This window comes from Grammomys surdaster, unplaced genomic scaffold (assembly GCF_004785775.1).
Source record: "Grammomys surdaster isolate TR1022 unplaced genomic scaffold, NIH_TR_1.0 169, whole genome shotgun sequence".
Lineage (NCBI taxonomy): Eukaryota > Metazoa > Chordata > Mammalia > Rodentia > Muridae > Grammomys > Grammomys surdaster.
This window is the reverse complement of record NW_021604617.1, coordinates 10,559,846-10,580,718: the sequence shown is the minus strand read 5'-3', so window position 1 is coordinate 10,580,718 and position 20,873 is coordinate 10,559,846. Positions and strand designations below refer to the sequence as shown.

At 38.3% G+C, this 20,873-nt stretch overlaps 2 protein-coding genes across 3 annotated transcripts in view; one reads left to right on the top strand and one right to left on the bottom strand.

Moving 5' to 3' along the window:
- Runx2 (RUNX family transcription factor 2) overlaps nt 1–4,460 on the bottom strand; it is a 206,565-nt gene extending 202,105 nt beyond the window's left edge. The window contains exons 1-2 of the mRNA XM_028766542.1: nt 4,323–4,460; nt 4,002–4,125 (exon numbers count right to left, since the gene is read on the bottom strand). Coding sequence (XP_028622375.1) covers nt 4,002–4,125; nt 4,323–4,460 — 262 coding nt within the window. The remainder of the gene's footprint in view (nt 1–4,001; nt 4,126–4,322) is intronic.
- The window catches only part of Supt3h (SPT3 homolog, SAGA and STAGA complex component), a 318,914-nt gene that overhangs the window by 34,459 nt on the left and 263,582 nt on the right, over nt 1–20,873 (top strand). The window lies entirely within an intron of this gene.

Sequence of the window (20,873 nt, the reverse complement as noted above, 5' to 3'; positions counted from 1 at the left end):
TCTTTAATATAGGAGCTTAGTGCCAGTTTTGTTTTTGACTATTTTAAATCTTGAGTTAGAGTTATACAATTTCATTGGTGTAGGAGAGGAAAAAATAGTTCATTAAGGTAATCTGTTAGGAAGTCTCTGCCTAAACTAGCATTGAGTTGGCCAGTGTACGTTAAATGACAGGTCTGGCTGTCTGTGAAAAATAATCATGCATTGTCCCAATTATGGTGTAACTTCTGCCGCACGATTTCTTTCACCTTGAACTGATGGCATTTGTTTGGCCACATCTGTAATATTTTCGGAAAGACACTGCAGAGGTTTACTGTCTCAGTGAACCACTTATACAAACATGTTTCTAAAGGCTTGACTGATAAAGCTGGCAGTCTAAATGCTCAGGACGAGCCTGCACAGCTCTCCTGCTGCCCTAGCCTTGCCACACACTAGTGTCCTGCACAAGTTCCAAGACGCATGGACGGGGCTGTGGTGTGTTAGGGGTAGGTGTGGAGAGGACTTTGAGATGTGCCCTTGTTCTGCCGTCAGTCTCCAAGTGGCGTGGGGCTTCATTAATCATCGGAAATGCAGAAATAAAGAAGCCAGTCCCATTGGAGTTTTGATATGAATGCTTACCTTTTCTTTTTTAATATATAAATACAGTTGAGGTATTTGGGTAACCCTTGACCTTTTGCTTTAACAAGGAAGCACAGTATAAAAATATTACCACAGTTTGCATGCAAGCAGCTCCTGAGAGGTGGGGATAAAGCTCTCTAGATGAATATTTTTGAAAAAAAAAAAAAGTTGTGATACAGAATGTCTTAACTCTGCCCAATATAGTACTTCAGGACCACCAGTGTGTAAAATTGAAAGCACATGAGTTCTGAAGCACCAGAGAAGGTTTGTAATTGATTAGAGCTGCTTGGAAGTATTGAAGTACAGTGAGATTTGATTTGTGAATGGTTCTATTCAATAAAGATTAATTCTGCATTCGTGATAACATCTTCGTCTCCTCCATGAGTCAGCCCCCACCCCGCAGCCTTCTCTTAATAAGATGGAACATTTCTACCCTACGGAATTTGACTTAACACTGCTGACTGAAACAAGTCTGACCATCAGTGATTATTAGCTTGAAGGATGTAATTGAATAAATTATTTTTGTTTTACTAAAAGAATTAAAATATACTATAATGTAATTGTGTATATTTCATGCCTTTTTTTGTGCCTAGGAACTACCAGGAAGCTCACTCAGACTTAATGGATCTTTTTCTATAATTTCACTTACATTTCAAAACATCTTTATGATTTAAAAGTAAAATCTGTATTAATATTGTAGAATCATTTATTAGAATGGGAGGTAGTCTCTTTGGGCATTACTTGACAGTTTTAGCTTTTAATAAATATTAGAGTAGCCGTTAATGCTTACTCTTTTTAACTCTTCTCTCTGGATTATTAAATTTAATCTCTCCTATCTGGGAAACAAGTTGCAAAGGTTGGTCACTAGGGAATCTTGAAATGACAGAATGATTGTTGTTGATAGAGACCACAGCTATTGTTTTGGAAATGACTGTTTACACATTCTGCTTAATCAGAAACTTTGGTCTGCTATAAGGAAACTATGTGGAAATGTGACCAGTCAGCTTATGTGATTTCACAAACGAGTCCTTAATGCTAAGATACTCATTGAGTCAATCTTCTGTTTCAACAGCATTGATTCATATTAAGTAATGGTTTTGAGTAGCACAGATTGAAAGGCTTGATTAAAGTAGCAGAGATCAAGGACACTGGGACTCTCTTTTCATCTCTCCACTTGCTCTCTTGTATCCCTCCTTCCCTCCTTCCCTCCCTCCCTCCCTCTTTCCCTCCCTCCCTCCCTCCCTCCTTCCCTTCCATCGGTTGAGGTGAGATACTCAGTAAGCACATGCTTTGTCCCTTACCTAAACTTTCTTTAACCATTTCACAAAATTGAACTTCGGCCATTGCACTCGATGGTTATGCTGAGCACTGTAAGAACGTAACCTCGAAGGGAGGTTTTAGCCTCACAAACATTATGGACCAGGAAAACATGCGACGTGATGATAACCTGGAACAATTGTTCACTCCTCACCTGTAATTAGTCTGGTGTAGGAGGCTCATGTTAAGTTCTCTAGCCTGTCCTAAGGTACTGTTTGGAGGAGGGGGAGGCAGGGAAGGTGAGACTCACTTGCGGAAGAGAAAGCCTGGTTAGAGTGTGAAAAAATACTGCATGCTATAGAAGATGGCCTTGATTTATCTCTTAATCTTGGTCAGATCTTGGAAACAATATACAATAGTCATTAAGAGTGTTACAGAACTCTCAGATCCACCCCTACTCCTGTATGATAGAACAAGGACATATCAACACATTCTTTGTGACAGTTCTGCCTCCAGGTGTGAAATGTTTCTTTACTGCTTGCTGCGGCTATGCAAGTAATCTCTCCCTGGAACAATAGCCTTAACATAGGTTTTTCTTGTCTCTCAGTGACTACTAATAAATCTTCTCCTGTGTGAACTGTGCATATAATGTGGACTATCCTGGGATGTAGTGCAATCTAGTTGTTGTAGTTTTCTGCTTCTTAAAGGCAGATCTTTTAAAAGTAATGCTTATGGCTACTATTGAAATTACGATTTAATCTATGATTATTACATTGCATATATTGTAACTGAGATGACCTACTTTTGGCTACTGTTGGAGTCATTGTAGCAATTTCATTTATTTTAAAAAATAAAAACTTGACGTATATTTCTTTACCCTTTAAGGGACCCCCTTCCCCTTTTTAGGTTAAATTATTTCTCGTTGACTCGAACTAAGACAAGCCCTGTCCTAGTAGCCAGTTAAGATGTGTGAAGGAGGAGGAGGAGTAATGGGAACTCCAATCGCTAGTTTGAAAATTCTGCAGCTAAGGATTTATTTAAAAGCTAAAAAGACAGTCTTTAAAATCTGCTGTGTAGTTGGGACATGTTGGATATCATAAAGAGAATCATGTAAGTGGACATTTTACTACACTCCCATGACAGTTGGCGAGGATTGAAACCATTTACATATCTGTATCAGCAGTTGCTGAAAATTAAGAGACTGCATTATGTTTGTTTTGTTTTAAAAGTCCAGCCTGATTCCGTCGGCATGGCCCTTTTAAATCCTTCAGGGTATCCTTGTGAAGTTTATTTTTCATGAGACTAAAAACGGTATTCATTTTGGTAGGTCTAAGAATGTGCTCAAAAGAACTTAGAGGTTTCAGTGTTTGCTGTATGTTTGTAATAAGTTCTATGTGGGAGCAATAGTGTGTAGATATAAAATTAAATTTAAAATTATTAGAAAAGTTCAGTTTCATGTACATTCAATGTCCAGAGCACTGGAGATCTTTTCAGAACAGCTCTGATGTCCTGAGAATGCTTCTATTCTAGTTGAATGTCTGATTTAGCCACAGAAAATTGTTTAGAAACAGGCTAACAGAGATATCTAAAGACATAGTTTCAAGTGGTAGAGAGAATTCTTTCAAGTGTAGCTCTGAAAATGCTAACTTTCCTCCAGGTTTACTCCTGTGTCATACACGGTAGACCACAATGTTTCAATAATTCTGTGGTCTGCTATTTTGTAAAATTGCTTCCTTTTGGAAATCTGTTTCAATATTGGGAGCTGCCGAGTCAATAACTTAACAATACTTTGATTAATTCAGCATCCAGTTTTATTCTAGGGAAGTTCATGGGAATATTAAGCTTTTACTGTTTTTCACATCCTTGTTTCTGTTACACTGGAAAACATTTTGATTAATATGAGCTCATTTAATTTTGTCAATTTCAAGCCATTACCCTGAAAGTTAGTTACACATGCCAAGTGCAAATATTTACAGCAATTTCATTTTTCAATTTCTAGTGAGAGAAAATAGTATCATCATGATCTTTAACACGCCGTGACCTAGGAAAGCTCACAGCCCGGCTAAGCCTTGTTCCTTCATGCTCAACAGGTTCACAGAGAAAAGGACTTAAAATAAGGTATCACTTACCCCAAAAGAAGTTTTGCTGACACGGTGTCACTGCGCTGAAGAGGCTGTTTGACGCCATAGTCCCTCCTTTTTTTTCCAGATAGAACTTGTGCCCTCTGTTGTAAATACTGCTTGCAGCCTTAAACTGAAAATACAAACCATACCCAGACCCTGTTTTAGTTGTACAGTATGCCTGGAGTACATAGACTTTATATTTATTTTTTTCTGTCAAGAAATTATGTAGCTGGTAACATGTGAAAAGCAAGGAAACAAAACAAAACCGAGTGAGCAAATATTTGAAGGACCTACTATTACTGCATGGACTGTGGTTAAAGCACTCACTGACTCGGTTGGTCTCGGTGGCTGGTAGTGACCTGCAGAGATTAACCATTTAAACACCAGAGCCTTCTTGCAGTCCTCCTGGAGAAAGTTTGCACCGCACTTGTGGTTCTGTGGTTGTTTGTGAGGCGAATGAAGCATTCACACAATCCAAAAAAGCAAAAGCTTTCAAACTCCTATTTTTTGCAAGCACTATTACTGGAGAGACAGAATCATGTGGTTTGTGACCTCACAGTACTCAAAGTAAAGTGGGACTGCCTACCACTGTGGCTTTCCCCCTTGCTCTCTCCCCTCCCTCTTTCTCAATCTTTTTCCTTCTCTCCTCCCTCCCTCCTTTCTCTTCTCTTGTCCTCTCCCTTTCCTTCCTTCTGTCTCTTTATTTATGGGTGTTTCTCTCTCTCTCTTTCCCTTCCTCCCTCCCTCCCTCTCTCTCTCCCTTTCTCCCTCTCTGACAAAAGGCTTGTGGTAAGGCCTTCCTGGCATTCAGAAGGTTATAGCTTTTTAATTTTTGTGACTCATGAGGATTTGGATAGAATACAAATGCTGAAGGAGCCCACACTCCTGTAAGGTTAAGCATTTGGAGAGCAGAACTCTGCAGCTAAGGGTTTTCCTTTCTGCCACCTCCCTACTCCCCCCCCCCTCTGCTTTTTCTTCTCTTTTCTCTACCCCTCTCCTCCCTTTCCTTCATTATTATGTCTATGGAAAAGTGAGCAAAATTGTCTCCTGTGCGTGTGTGGCTTTCTGAACAACAGTGCTGCTTTGCAGTAATTCACATCTTGGGATTGTATCCCTTGCAGGGCTGCTTTGGATTTCCCAGGATAGCTGCTTCCTTCTGTTTGCCTTTTGCTTGTCTTCCTAAGCTTGTGGATCTGTAACTCATTGTAAAAAAAAGTTTACCTTTCCAAAGGTCTGCTTGCAACTCCTTGCTGGGATCGACTGTAATTGGCTGTCACAAAAGTGTTAGCCTGGGGATTCCTTTACAAATATTAAATCATGGCTGTGTAGTTGATTTTTTTATTAGGTGGCGGCTCTTACAATAAAGATTAAATGTAATTAGTATTGTTGATACTATTTTTACCATCATCTCATGGTTACTTTGAAGATCTTAAAAAAACAAATGTCAAGAATTGCAGTAGACAGTTTGTTGGAATAATGTTAGTTTTCTGTATGATTGGATTTTATCTTTCAAAGAAATGTTCTGTATAATTCTTTAGTCAATTTGGATAGTGACTGTAACAGGACTTTGGGTTGCAGCTCTGAACATATAATGAAATATTCAGTAATTTCCATAGCTCAGAATAGAGTGGGTTAACAGAAACTGTATTTTTTTGTTTATAATGGAAGCTTTGAAATAAATTACAAAATGCTGTGTGTAGTAAGGAATAATGCACACAGACAGAGTATGTTAGTCGTCTCGATTTGCTAATTCTGATTCAGAAGAAAATTGAAACCATCTTTGGGAAACTATCTCTTCTTTTGCCCTCTTGGACATGTATGTCTAGAGCTCATTTTCTTATTAGGATGATTATATATCATAGGCAGCGAATTTCACATTTATGAATAGAGCTTCCTGTTTTCATCAGTTGGGAGCGATGGAGGATTTTTCAACAAACATTACAAAGGCGAGCAGACCAATTTCCTAGGCATTTTTTGCCATTTATCCACGCCACTCTGAATTTGCATGTTAGATTTCTTCCTAGAGTGATGGTAACCAGGAATGGCATGGAACGGATGACTGTGATGGTGGGTGGGGACACAGAAGTACAAAAATTATTTGGGGTGTACAATGGAGGTAAGAGGGGGAGACTCAGAGGGTGATAGAAGTTAAATATCCTTGTGTCTGTCCACTCCAACATAGTTTATTATCTGGTTTTGGTTCCTCTTAGTTATGAAATCTTGCTCATAAGATTCTTTAAACATTTTTTTCTCTATATACTGGAAAGACATGGGAATGGTTTTAACCCCTTATTTTTCAAGTATCTAGATTCTTTTTATTTTCAGAATAAACTTTTAATGACAAAACCACAGAAATACATTCTGTTGTTTGATTTTGAGGCAGTTTGATTCATGTTTTACTGTAAAATAGATCTTACACTGAAGTTTTCATTTAGGGTCATTATTCATGCAGGGGAGAAAAAAGTTACTCTATTATCCTCTTTCATAAATAAAGTGTGCCAGTGTGATCTTTATCTCTATTATCCAAAGTAAATAAAAGGAGGGTTTTGTCCATGAGTTGTGGAGTTTCTGAACTCAGTTCCATATGTACGTGGAGTTGCAGCGCTTGGCAGTTGCAGATGTGTGGGCAGTTGCTTTAGGATAGTGAGCAAATGCGTTGTTTTTACAGTGCCCAGGTCTTTTAAGCCCTAATTTTTCATGGAATATTCTTTCCCTTAAATTTTTTAGAAAAGGTCTGTGCACTTTGATCATTCAAATTGACGTAGACTGAATTTGAATGATTTTTTACCACCATCTCATTTAACTTGTAGTCACATGGTCTCCTTTGCAGGTAACCTAACCTTATTTCTGGTGTCTGTGAGTTAAGGTCTGTATCTCATGACACAGTAGTTTAGTAGACACTGCTGAACGTGGCCTTTCTGTATTGTGTGGAGTCCATCACACTCTGGCATGATAAAAACAGGAATATTATATTTGTGGTTTGAATTCATTCTCCACCTATTTCTTTCCCAACTTGAATTAGTCTCAGGAGCAACCTGTACATTGTTGTAGAAATTTAAAGACAATGCTGGAGAGTGGTAACATCTTTGATACTGACTGCATTTCCTTAGAGATGGGTGCTAGAGACAGAGAGAGGGAGCCAGCTTTGGAAAAGCCATGGCAGAAAGCGCTTGTTTCGAGACTTTTACCATGCTTATATTCAGGAATGGAAACCACAGACTCTTTTTTAAAGATCTTTTAAATGTAATCCTTTTTGGGGGATATGCTAGCAATTGCTGTGAAGTAAGCAACAAATTTAGTTGTACCCTATAAATTCTGTATTTTCATGCGACAACAATGAAATAGAGCTTTTAATTTGAAATCAGTCTTAAATAATGAAATTAATGTCTTACTTTCTTATTATTTTATAATTTAATATTGTTTTCAGAATTGTCAAAGTTCTTAAAATATCAAGACATTTGAATGTAACAGTATAGTAATATCCTAAATACTATATATTTCTTCAGTGTTACCATTTGAATTAATTTGCTCAGCTACTGCTTGTATTTTAACACAGTAGCCTTACTTTACCAATACTGTGCCAATATCTATGTTCTAAAAAAGGATTACTTTGAACTTATAATGTTGCTTTTCTATTCTTTTAATCAAAACAGTAAGAAAATGACTAACAAACTCTAGATACTCACTCTGAGTTAAAGCATTCTGCATATGAGACTTGGCCTAGGGACTTTCTTAATTCACTTTAACGTAATATTTAGTAATTTATGTTTTCATTTGGTGGGCAATTTTTCTTTTTTCAACTTTAATACATAGCTGTTTAAGTTCACCTAGCATTTATCAGACTTTTATTAAAGACGTGAAAATTGTTCTGGGTTGCCAAAACATTATAGTTTTATATTTTACATTATGATTATGAGATGTTAACTCTCATGTCTTTATACACAAATATAAGAATGCATATCTGGTTGTGAGTACAGAGTGTTATTTTGAACTTGCTATGAGTTTTTAAAATAGATAATATTTTAAAAACCAGTACCATAATTTTCTTTTTTTTTTTAGGTTTTTTTTTTTTTTCTTTTCGAGACAGGGTTTCTCTGTGTAGCCCTGGCTGTCCTGGAACTCACTCTGTAGACCAGGCTGGCCTCCACCTGCCTCTGCCTCTCAAGTGCTGGGATTAAAGGCGTGCTCCACCACTGCCTGGCCATAATTTTCTTGTTTACTGATTTCATGTGTGTGTATTCCTGGCAGTGGTCTCTCAAAGTGTGATATAATATGCAGATTAGATGCCCAAAGAGAACCTCCTAAGTTATTGTCCACATCTTCCTTCCTCCCTCCTCCTTTCTTCCTTCCCTCCTTCCCTTCTTCCCTTCGTCCCTCCTCCATCCCTCCCCCTCTTATTGTCCCTCCTCCTTCATTTCTGTTCCTCTCTTCTTCCTTTATACTCCAGCTGCAGACTTTTTTTTCTTTCCTTTCCCATGCTTTCACATTTCTATATATTCCGAACTTTCTTAAAATCCTATTGAGGAATATTGACATCTTAGCACTCACTAATGAGTACCCGATAGGTCTGAAGTGTAGCCCTTTGTGCACACTGCCGTGTACTGTACCTCAGGTCTTAGAGACCATTGACAGCTCTGTCCAGGAATGTTTTACTTCTGCCGATCTGTCCCTCGACTCTTTCCTTTCTGCTGTTTTACTTAGGCATATTGTTTTGCACAACATTAGCACTCTGATTGTGAGGCTAACTTCTTCTGGGATTACTCTCTGAAGTGTGGTGGTCTATTTCTGTAATGTACCTGTATAAAATATTTTATGTTTCTTACACTTATTGAAGCAATTCATCTCTGTCATTTTTGTAAGAATTTTTTTAAAAAAAGGTGACAACTTGCACAAAATATGGGAAACATGTTCATATGACAGCTGAGGATGTGGCCAGACTAAAGCAGGAAACGACTACCCACAATGCAATGTTACATACACTACCACTTAATAAAATTTATATCAAACATGCTTCTGACCAAACCAAAGAAAAATAATATCGTAGCTATGCAAGTTAGTTTATCTAGGGAAAATCGAAACTAACTTTTGTGCTTGTACAGTAAGGCTAAGTGTGGGGCAGCCTAATACATGGGAACCTTGATTGTCACTTTGTCTTTGTGGTTTAGAACTTGACTGCAGGTGACATTATTCTGAAGTGAGAACTTAATTGGTGTCACTTGTCTTGGAAAAGGCCCTATAGGCCACCACTCTCTTGCTCACTTGAATTGTTTCTCTACTGAACAGAGTTAGAGGGTCTTGTCACCATACGGCAACAGAGTTACAGTTTTAGATACTGTTGGTCTTGTGTAAGGGTTTTAGAGAGCCAGGTGCAGTTTTTTAGTCTGATTTATCATTTATTGTTAGGTGGTGGGCGGGGCTTGAGTCAAGCTCACTGAGGTATACTTTTCTGAGTAACTGTTTCTCTCACCATTGTATCCACACCTTCCTCTTCTGGCCGTGAACTTGAGGAAGTCAGGGTAAAGCAAAAGTGAACTTTTATATGATGTGGCTAAAAATGTATCAATGTATCTAATAAAAAAGATCAGCTTTTACTATATTTAGTGTTCCCATTTATAAGTCTTCAGCTATTGAGCTTTCAGTTGTCAAACTTGAGCAGTTCTGATGAATGTACTACCTTGATAATTTAGATGTATTTTAAGGTTTTACAAGGGAAGTTGGCCAAGAATTAAAAAAGGATACATAGAGTTTTTAAATTGGCAAATAATGTAAAGAGATTTTATTAGATGACCATGAACGACTGTCAGTATCACTTATATTTGAATGGCCCCCTTGCATTTTCCAGGATTATGGATTACCCATGTTTTATTTTGGAACATCTCAACATTTAGACTTGGGTGTTATTGTCTATATCTCTTTTAAAGATGATTTGCTTAATTGTTGGAGTTCCCCCCCCCCTTTAGAAGATGCTTATCAATAACAGCTGTCGCAGCATGGCTTTTCTCCATGGACTCATGGTGGTCTCTGGAAGAATGTTCCTCAAGTTTGACAGGTGAGACAGAGGCTCTCCAGTGCCACTGCTTTTGGATGACTCTGACTGTGGTTGGAGAAAGTGCATCTTGCCAAAATATATGGGTGAGACCACACACAGCCTTTAGAATAGTTATTGTAGGGTTATTTCAGGAGTACATGTCTTGACAGTTCTTTTATTTGCATGCCAGTTTCATTGCTGTGTATAGATTTCTCATTGGGTTCAGAAAAGGCTATTGTGGATTGAGGTCTCTGTTAAGCTTTATGTATAATTTATGGTGAGTTCAGGCATAATTAACAATACAGAAAGAATATTGAAAATGAAGCAGTGGAATACAGATCTTTTTGTTTTTACAAATTTGACAGTATTCCCACTGGAAATCTCAATTTCTCAGACGTTTTAGAAGTTAAAAGATTACTCTATTTGAACTTAAAGATTTTTAAAAAATTAGAAATATTCAAATATTTGTATTCTCTGATTATGTTAACATTAGGAAAAATTACCATTTCTTAAAGTATAGTTTTAAAACAATATTACTTATAAACACTGTTTATGAATTTTACATTTTAATAAAAGCTTGAAAGCAATGAAATAAATTGTTGGAGAAGACAAGTTTCTAAATATGTAGGCATAATTTGCAGGCTACTAGTCTTTTATGAGATGATTAAAGCTTTGTTCAAAATTTAAAACTATAATTAAAACTACAAATTTTTTTTAAATAAATATTTGGTGCTTCAAAAACTGACATTTTTTAGTGAACAGTAGTGAACTCTAAACCTTTGCAAATATGTTTCTTTTAATAAAATGATATATTTGGATGTGTTTATAATTACTATTTGCAATAATTTTATTAAAACAATTCATAAGACTTTTCACTTAGTGTATATACTTAAGAATATACTTAGGATAATTCTAACCTTCCAAGATAAGTTAGTGTCCTCCCTGCTCTCTGAGCATAATCTACAGAGGCAGAGGCCTCCTTTACCACTGTAGCTAATGCCCTTCTCAGGCATGAAGCCCGGGGAGACCACTTCTGGCTTTTCCATGAACAAGTTCATAGAGAGATGAGAGTATTCTATATACAAATGGGTTGTTTAAGAAAGAACTGGTGTTGATTTCTCAGATGTTAGCCATATCTGTGAATCTAGATTGATTGCTATAGAAAAAAAAGAAGAAAGAAAGAAAGAAAAGGGGAAAGAAAAAGAAAGGAGCTGTATAGGCTATTTTACACAAGTTGAGGAAGCTTGGATGTAGACTCTGGGTATCAGTGAGTTATCCTTAGGAGCATCAGGTTGATGATGATAGTATTGACTCACATAGGAACAGTCCTTATTCTTAAAGGAGTACATGATGAGTTACGAATGACGTCAGAGGCACGCTCAAACAAATGTACACATAAATGTGTCAGTGTTTGCTGTTGAATCTGTGCAAAGGGATAGACTGACGTTTATTTTTCTACTTAAACAGTGAATTCTGAAACACGAATTATTTTGTGTTTAAGTGACGTAGGAATTAGCTTTAAAACTTAAATAGTTACAAAATTCATTTGTGTGGTATATAAAGAATAAGTTAGCCAGGCAGTGGTGGCACATACCTTTAATCCCAGCACTTGGGAGGCAGAAGCATGCAAATCTCTGTGTTCAAGGCCAGCCTGGCCTACAGAGGGACTTCCAAGAAGGCCAGAGCTACACAGAGAAACCCTGCCTCAAAAAAAAAAAAAAAAGAAAGAAAGAAAGAGAGAGAGAAAGAGAGAAAAAATTAAAATTTATAGAAATAGATTGGGTTATACTTCGTAATTTAATGATTTCAATTTATAGTTTTTAACCTTAAACTTGAAGTTTGTGAAGCAAACTTTGGGCTGGTCACCTGTAGAGAAAATGGTATGCCATTTTCCTTTAAGTTGGATCCTTCTAGAATGCATAAAAATACCCTTAAGAGTTCACTCATTCCAGCTATGGTGGTATACATGTGTACAAGGGGAGGCTGAGGCAGGAGCATCAGAGAGGTTAAGCCAGCGTGCACTGTATTGGCAGACCCTGTTTCAGACAGTGGAGATGGACAGAGCTGGGCACTTGCTCCTGTTGCATAGGACCTGGGTGTGGTTCTCAGTACTCACATCCAGGCTCACAACTGTCTGTAACTCTTAGTTCCAGGGATCCAACACCTTCTCCTGACCTCTGTGGATAAAAGACATACATGTGGTAGACAGACATGCATGCAGACGTAACATCCATACATGTAAAATAAAAATAAAGATAAAAAAACTGGACAGTTGATTCACATCAGCTAATTATTATTAGCTTATATTATTACTTCTAAATCTTATATTTTCAAGAATTAGTCTAGGGAGCAGAAGCCTAGGTCTATCTCAGAGGTATTGAATCTTGAATTTGTGTCATACTAGTTGATATTCTACCAAGGGCTGACATACCTTTCCTATAAAGAGGCAGATAATAATAACTATTTTTGGCTTAGGGGTTGTAGACTTTCTGTCAGCAGCTCAGCTCTGGTTGCAGTCTCAAAGCTGGCAGCCAGTAAATGAATACATGTGTCTGCATTCCACTAAAACTTTATTTACAAACCAGGCTCTGGCTCCTGCACCTGTACTGTTATTCCTAGAGAGCTATGTGGTCTAGTGGATACCAACTACAGAAGAAGCAAGATTGAGCTGTAGTCATGATCAAGTTTCTTATTCTTAGACTGTTTACAAAATCTTTATTAAATGTTTATTGCCATGTGAAGGAAGCATTGTGTCTACAGTGCTTCATAATCATCTGTTGAATTGGCCCAGCTAATGACCTTGTAGTACAATTTCTACTTATCATATAATGATGTTGTGTATATTTGTGAAGTACCTTTGAAAACTTTTAGGTATGAGGTTGGAATACAAATAAATTATCTTGACTAGCAACATCTATACATATTCTAGAAGCAATCCTATTGATATTTACTTCATTGGTCATCATCATTAATAAAAACATATAATGGAATAATTGAGGAATAATTATAAAAATAAAATGGAAAATATTGTATTCTTTACTCATAGAAGTATTTTTTCATTGAGAATTCATTGGGTTTAATGTCCAAGAAAAAAATGTTTAATTGAAATATTATCAATAATTATCAGTTATTTTCCCAATATTATTTGTGTATGTATGGGATGTATGTGAGTGTGCACGCTTGTGTGTAAGTGTAAGAGAGAGATACAAGAATAAGCACATGTGAGTGCAGATGCCTCTTGAGTTCAGATAACAGAGTGGAGTTAGACTTATGGGAGGTTATGACTGTCTGAAGTGGGTACTGGGAACTGAATTCAGGTCCTCTCTGTAAGAGCAGGCTGTATTCTTAATGGCTGAACCATTTCTCCAACCTTCATTTACTGAGAAGACACACACAGAAGTCATTGCAAGTAGTGATTAAGATAGCTTGTCTGGCAGGACACAGAGAAGTGCTCAGGAACTCCAACAGCATCCTCCATGGTCTTTCCATGGAAGGGTAGTTTAAAAAGCAATCACTGTTCTTTCTCTCAAAACAAAAAACAACATCCCAAATCAAAACAGACAGACAAACAAACAAAAACTTCAAAAGACAAAAAGTACCATACCAATACAGAACATGAAGTTGGGTGGGTAAGGAGATGGGAAGGCTCTTGGACAAGTTGGGAAAGGGAATAGAATATGATCAAATTATGTGAAAAAATTTAAAAAGTCAATACATAGACACAAAAGGTATCATTGTGGTGAAACAATCCAGTAAATTAGAAGGCAGGCAGAACACTGTTAATCACACTTAAAGTGATTAGAAGATGTTTAATAAATCATACAGGGAAGATATGGACCAAAACTAATAAATTAAAACAGTTTGACATTTAAAGTTCCAACATTTACTTAGTCAGAAGGAAAAAAAATGTTGCTGAATGGTGTGTCGCTTAATAATAAATCACCAAGTGCAGATTTATGTACTTTGCTCTGTGGGTACTGTTTTAAGTCCTCAGGACTCTTGTCCATTTAGTTTTTAAGTTCATTATTTTAAAAGTCAGGAACTCCTAAAGATTGTATATTTCTGACAGTTTATTCATTTTTGAGTATATATCTTATTGCAGCATCCAGCAGTTTAAGAAAAGACAAATGAAACAAAAGAATATGTGTAAGTGAGAGAATCCGTCCATAAGACGTTCTGAAAAAGCCAAAGCAGCAGAGGAAGCTCAGAAGATTGGCAGGTAAACTAAATAGTTATGTACACTTAGGAAAACTAAATCATTAAAAGGAAAAGAGAGGAAGCTGTTGGGCTTGATGATTGAATTGGTGGCACACTGGCCACACAGTAAAACTTCTCTGTACAATACAGCCAGTGTTGGGCACATGACATTATTTATTGGCAAAATCTACAGAACTGCGTAACACAAAGGCTTTTTTTCTGAGAGTTCTAATGAACAGTACTGTATCTATACTTGTGGGGTTCATCAGTTGTAACACCTCCAGGCACCAATACAAGCTGTTACTAGATGGTGCCTAGAAGGAGCCTATGAGAAGTCTGTTCCTTCTGTCCAGTCTTCTCCTAAACTAAAAAGCATACTAAGAAACTCCATTACTTTGTTGCAGACAGTTCTTAGGGTCTACCCGCCTCAGTCTTCTAGTACCTGGAGTGCCTACTTGAGCTACCAGGCACAGGCTTCCTCTGATGATGGGTTTGAAAGGCAAAGGATCTGCTTTCTCAAGAGTTTCATCTACTGCCACATCCCCTCCTTTCCTCTCCCCCACCCCTCCTGTTCAGTCCCTTCCTGTGCCCTCTCCATTCCCCTCTCTTTCTCTCCTCTACCCTCCCCTTCTGTTCAGTCCCCTTCTTTTACCTCTCTCCTTATCTTTCCTTAATTTGTTGAAAAGATTTCAGTCTGAATGGTGTTGGATCATATCAAATTCTTTTTCTGTCTTAATAGGATAATAGGACTTCTGGAGCCTATTTTCGTGGATGGCTTAGATCAGGAGATTCAACATTTTGAATGTTGAAAGCAGCCTTGCGTATCTGGAAGAAGTTACACTTGGTTGGGGTATATACTTTCTTTAGACAGTATTAAAGTTGGTTTGCTAATGCTGTATTGGTGATATTTACATCTGTGTTCTTGTAAGGTACCGTTCTGAAGTTTTCATTACTTGAATTTCTTTGGTTTTGGTGTTTGGGTACTGTTGGCATTATAGCATGGGTTAGGAAGTATTTTTTCTGTCTGTATTATCTGGAACAGATTGCAGTGGATTGATATCACCTCTTCTTGAAATACTGCCTAGTACTTACTCATGAAAACATGTGACATAGTGTTTATAACATCTGCATAGTGTACAGTAATGTCCTAGGCCTTCACATTGGCTCAGCACTCACTAGCCCTCTCAGAGAAGTTTCAGTTCTCTTAGCTGGTTCACAGTGTCTGCACATGGCTATCTGCACTGGGTAGATTTCACTGTCAGCTTTACACAAGGAATCATCACCCGGGAAGAAGGAGACTCAGCTGATGGATTGCCCAGATCAGATTGACCTGTGGGCATGTCTATGGGTGAATTATATCGATTGATAATACAGGAGGGACCAGCACACTTTGGAGAGCTAACTGAGAAGAAATCTAGAGAGAGCAAGTTAGTTTCTTGTTTTGAGCTCCTGCCCTGGCTTCCTTAAATGACAGACTGTAATCTGTAAACCTAAATAAACCTTTCCTCCCCAAGTTTGTTTTGGTCAGTGTTTTATCATAGCAACAGAAAAGAAAATTAGGATAGCATTATTTCTTAATGCTTCTATAGAAAGACTGTGTAAGTTTTTTTTTAATACTGTCTCCATTTAGATGTTTACATACATGAATGTTTAACATTGTGCTAAAATCTTCTAACTGTATTTCATGGAGTATCATGTTATATATGTTTGTAGTCTAAGATGAATACCAGGCTGACCCATATAATCCTGGTGTACTGTAAGATATGTCCTCTGGATTTGATAACTACACTCTAAGATGCTCATACACTAATGAAATCCTTAAAAACACATTTTAAAAAGCTTATCTTTAAGCCATGCACAAGTATAGTTTGGAGTCTGTCTGTATTATACTCTCTATTTTTTTATAGTGTGTGTGTGTGTGTGTGTGTGTGTGTATGTGTGTGTGTCTTTTGGCCTTCCTGGAACTGTGGCTCTGTTTCTCTTATTTTGTGTGGAAGATTCTGAACCACTGCTACTTTAAATATTCTTTTCCCTTTTCCTTTTATTCCCCCTTGCATCAACTTTGTGGATGATATGTTTTTAAGGGGAATACTTTTTCCAGACTTCTCGATATTTTCTTTTTCATTTTTTTCTCAGCTGTGGAAGTTTCCTCTGACATTTTTTTTAGTTTAGTGGTTCTTTCCTCTTCCATTTCCAGGCTCCCATTGAATCTGCCAAAGCATTCTTCCTTCCTTTCAAGTGGCTTGAGTCTTTGGAAACTCCTTCCTTCCCCAGCATTTCCTTTTGCTTCTCTAAGGGCCTCTTACATGCTTACACTCTTGCTTCATGGCTGCTGGTTTTAGTTAGTGCTCTTAGCGTATCAATGCTCAGAGTTATTGCAAATTTCTACTGTACGGATTTCAAAGCTTACACTGGGCCCATTTTGGCCCTTGATATTTACTATGCTTTTTCAGATTTTTTATTTTTTAATTTACAATCCATCAGTTGTCCTCTGCTGGTCCCACCTCTCATAGTTCTTTACCCCATTCCCCTCCCTGTCCCGGGCTCTGAGAGGATGATCTCTTTCCTCCCTGGGGCCTCAAGTCTCTCAGGGATTAGGCACATCCTTTCCCACTGAGGCCAGACCAGGCAGTCCTCTGCTGTATATGTGTGTGTGTGGGAGGGGGGTGCTGGGGGTGAATCAGATCTGCTCCTGTATGCTGTCTGGTTGGTGGCTCAGTGCCTGGCAGATTTTGTTTTTTTATTTGACCTTTAGAATACTTGTAACTTTTTGATGAAGCCTCAGCGTGTTATGTCAGACAATCTAAGGCAGGCATGTGAGATGCTGTCTTTACTCAGGCAGTAGTTGAGCTGACAGAGGCCATAATTTCCTCTTGTGCCCTTAGTTAGGTTCACTTTCCTCCAGTGAGGCTCTCCCTTGAGATCCCTCCTTGAGAATGTGAGGCTTCCCCATCTTGAGCTGCAGTCTGTGTGTATGTAGACCTCTGCGTGAGGTAGTGTACTCACTGCTTTCGACTTCCAGTGAGCCCATGTCCGGACTAGGACTTTCTAAATCGTTGGAATATAAAATCCTACTGGTTTTTATATGAGTCATGTGTGTTCTGCAACTTCACCAAATTTGTTTCCTAGTCCTAAATTTGTTGTTGTGTTTTTGTTTCCTGTTTGCTTTGAGATAGCCAAGTCTATCCAACTATCATGCAGCCAAGTCTGTCTCAAACTGTCTTTGTAGCTAAGGATACATGACTTTTAGCTCATGATTCTCCTGCCTCCACCTTCCAGGAGCTGGCATAACTGGCATGTGCCATCACACCTGGGTTAGTACTAATTGCTTTTTAAAAGTGGAATCTTTATGCCTTTATAAGTAGGTTCATGACACCTTTAACAAAAAGAGTTTACCTTCTTCCTGTCTGTCTTGGATGTCTTTTTATTTTTTTTGTCTTACCTAAATGTTCTGGCTCGAACTTTCAGTACTATGTTTAAGAGGTGGTGAGAGTTGGAATCCTGTTTTTATAGAAGAAAACATTCCTTTCATGTTTACTTAGAGGGAAAACATTCTTTTCAATGTTAAGTCTGGTGTTAACTGTGGATTTGTTCTATATGGCGGCCTCTATTTTGTTGAGCTATATTCTTCCTATACTTAATTTTCCTAGGATTTTCTACTGTAAAAAGTTGTAGCATTTTGATATGATCATGGTCATCCTCTTTGTTGGTGTGTTACATTGACTTGTATGTTCCTCCATCCTTGCACTCCAGTGATAAAATCCTACTAGTTATTACCTAGGTGAGGGATCCTTTTAATCTGCTTCTCATTTGGCTTGCTGGTGCTCTGCTGAGGATTTTGCATCATTATTTTCAGGGATATTGGGCCATAATTTTATGTCCTTGTTAAGTGGCATAGGAAGTGTGGTCTTATAAGAAGGTATTTTTTTTCCTTCTCCTTCACTTTTCTTTCCTCTCCCTCCCTGTCTGCTCCTCCCTCACTCCCTTTCCTCTTTCCCTTCCTCTTCCTCCTCCTCCTTTTAAATCTTCACAGGAGGATTGGTATTATTATTTTGGATTTGGTGGAACTCAGGAGTGAAGCCTCAAGTTCTGGGCTTTTCTTTGATGGGGCCATTTACTAATGACTCAGTCTCCATGTTATTGGTCTGTTTTGATTTTGTTTGCCTTCATGATTGACACTGAGTAGGATGTGTCTAGGAATGTGTTCATTTTTTGTCCTCTCGTGTCATTTTGTGTGTCTGTGTGGTGCCAGTGGCAATGTCTTTTTTTTTTGTGCTTTTTCTTTTTTCTTAGCTTGGCTAAGGGTTTGTTCATCTTTTAAAAAATGATAATTCTTAGTGTCATGATTTTTAAATTTTTCAGTTTTGCCTACTTGTCTATTTTTTGTTGCAATATTTAGGATTTCTTTTAAAAGAGATATTATTATTATTATTTATTAATTTATGTGTATGGGTGTTTTGTCCACATGTGTGTCTGTGTACTGTGCATGCCTGCTTCCCAAGGAGACCAGAAGAGGGTGTCAGATTCCCTGGGACTAGAGTTACAGACACTCTGTGGTTGTTTTCAAAATAATGAGAGTGTAAAGAAAAAGCAGGTATTTGTGTGAGTGTGTGTGTGCACGCACGCGTGCGCACACACCCACACATGTGAGCATTTGTCACTCTTTGTCAGTTTGTTACATAAACTAGGACTTTGGCATGGAAGAGTTTGTTTGTGAAAGAGTGGAGGAAACCACCCATGTTCTTCTTCTAACCAGCCAGCCAAAAACATCTCTAAAAAGAAAGTCTCAAAACAGAAGGAAGTTCTGAGCCTAAGTTAAGGGTAGGAGCATGCACATGTACAGACTGAAGGGCAATGAAGACCAGACTGTGTTTTCGTAGCTGAAATCTGTGCATTGGTTGAATGCGGGAGACTTCCCATTCTATTGTTACGCTGTGACCCTAGGCGAATGGCACATTTTCTTCCCTTAGTAGTAGGCACTGTTGCCTAACCCACTGGGATACCATAGCGCCCTACCCCTCACCTGCAGAGCTGGTGACTCACAGCTCTGTTGTTAGCACATCCATAGAGCTGCTGTGCTTTCATTTCCCACCTGCCCAAGGCTGGTGGGTGACTGACTGATGTATGGGATACAAGGGTTGGTCTTGTTTCTAGATATGATGACTCTCTGGTGCCGGTTAGACTTCACAGCTCACCCTGAGGTCACTTTGAGGCTAGACTTGAATTGATCCCACAGTGTTGTTACCCATTTTCCTGGACTGTTTGACCTGAAAATGCTTCCTCAGTCATGTGCAGATTTGTTGTCGTAGACTTTGTGTTCTGGAACTTAACTCTTCCTACTTTAAAAAATTATTATCAAGTACACATTTTTTACAGTAGTATAAAAGTTACCATTTATATAATGTATAATTCATTGAGGGCACGTGTATTTGCAATATTGTTCAAATATTCAGTATTTAATTTCAGAACCTTTTCTTTTTGGGGCAAGTTCCAGTGGGCTCTTAGAAAGATAAATTACCAGACTTCCCCATAACCCCCAAATATCATGCAAGATATTATCTCTTCTGAACAAGCAGGTAACAGTGGAACTGATTCCTGGTGAATCAGAACTTTCTTCTTCTCCTTTTTTTTTTTTTTTTAAGTGGATAAATATTTTTTTCAAGTATCCTTTAAAAAGGTCAAACTGTTTCATCCTCAACAGCCACTCCTCAAAGCATAGCCTGTGTCTTACTAACCCAGCACTAACAAAATGTTGACGTGAGATGGGTGGTTGTCAGGACTTGTTTTCAGAATGTTTGCTGCTTGCTTTGTGCTGGATACCATTCTATTTCATTAGATCAAGACACCCTAGCACCAAACTTTGAGTATAAACTGTAGAATCAGAGCTTTCTCACCAATCCATATTATAATCCTAAGCCCACTAAGCAGCCACTTCTAATTTGCCTTGATAACCATCAAACAAACAAGCAACACAATGATGTCAGCCCCTGATGACACCTAGACTAGAATTACTGTGTTTGTTATAGTTCTGTGTTCAATCTTGCTAGGAGGCTGAAGCTATTTTCCAAAGAGGCTGATTCACTTTGCGGGTCTACCTGTAGTGTACTAGGGTCACTATCCAGCTGGTTGAGGGACTTCCTTGTATCTGGCTAGGCAAGAATCCCTTCAAATGCTGGCATGTTGCAGGCTTCCTTCCCTGGAGTTTGACAACAGCAGGCAGAGGCAGTAGGCATGTGGAAGCATCAGCAAATGGTGCCTCTGTGTTACAGATCAGCGCAACACTCAGATATGATGAACATTGACAGCAGTCAGTGTTACAGCTCTCAGGGAGGGGTGTGAGACACTTGGCACTAATGTCTTGCCAGCTCTGTGGAACTCATTGGTGTCCAGGGCCTTCAGCTTCTTCTCTTGGGCTCCTCAGCATTTTAACAGTTCTCTGCTGTCCTCTCCACTGTTCAAACTTTCCTTCTTCTCCTAGCTGCATTTGAACTCTTCAGCTGCTCCCTCTGTTATTAGTGGCTACAGCCAGAGTGACTTAGGCTGCCTGCCTATAACAGCGTTCAGGAGCAGGGGCATCTGGAAGACTGTTCAGGTATGGCCCCAGGCATGGTTGGGATTATTAAGGTGCAGGCATTAACACCCCCACCCCGTTC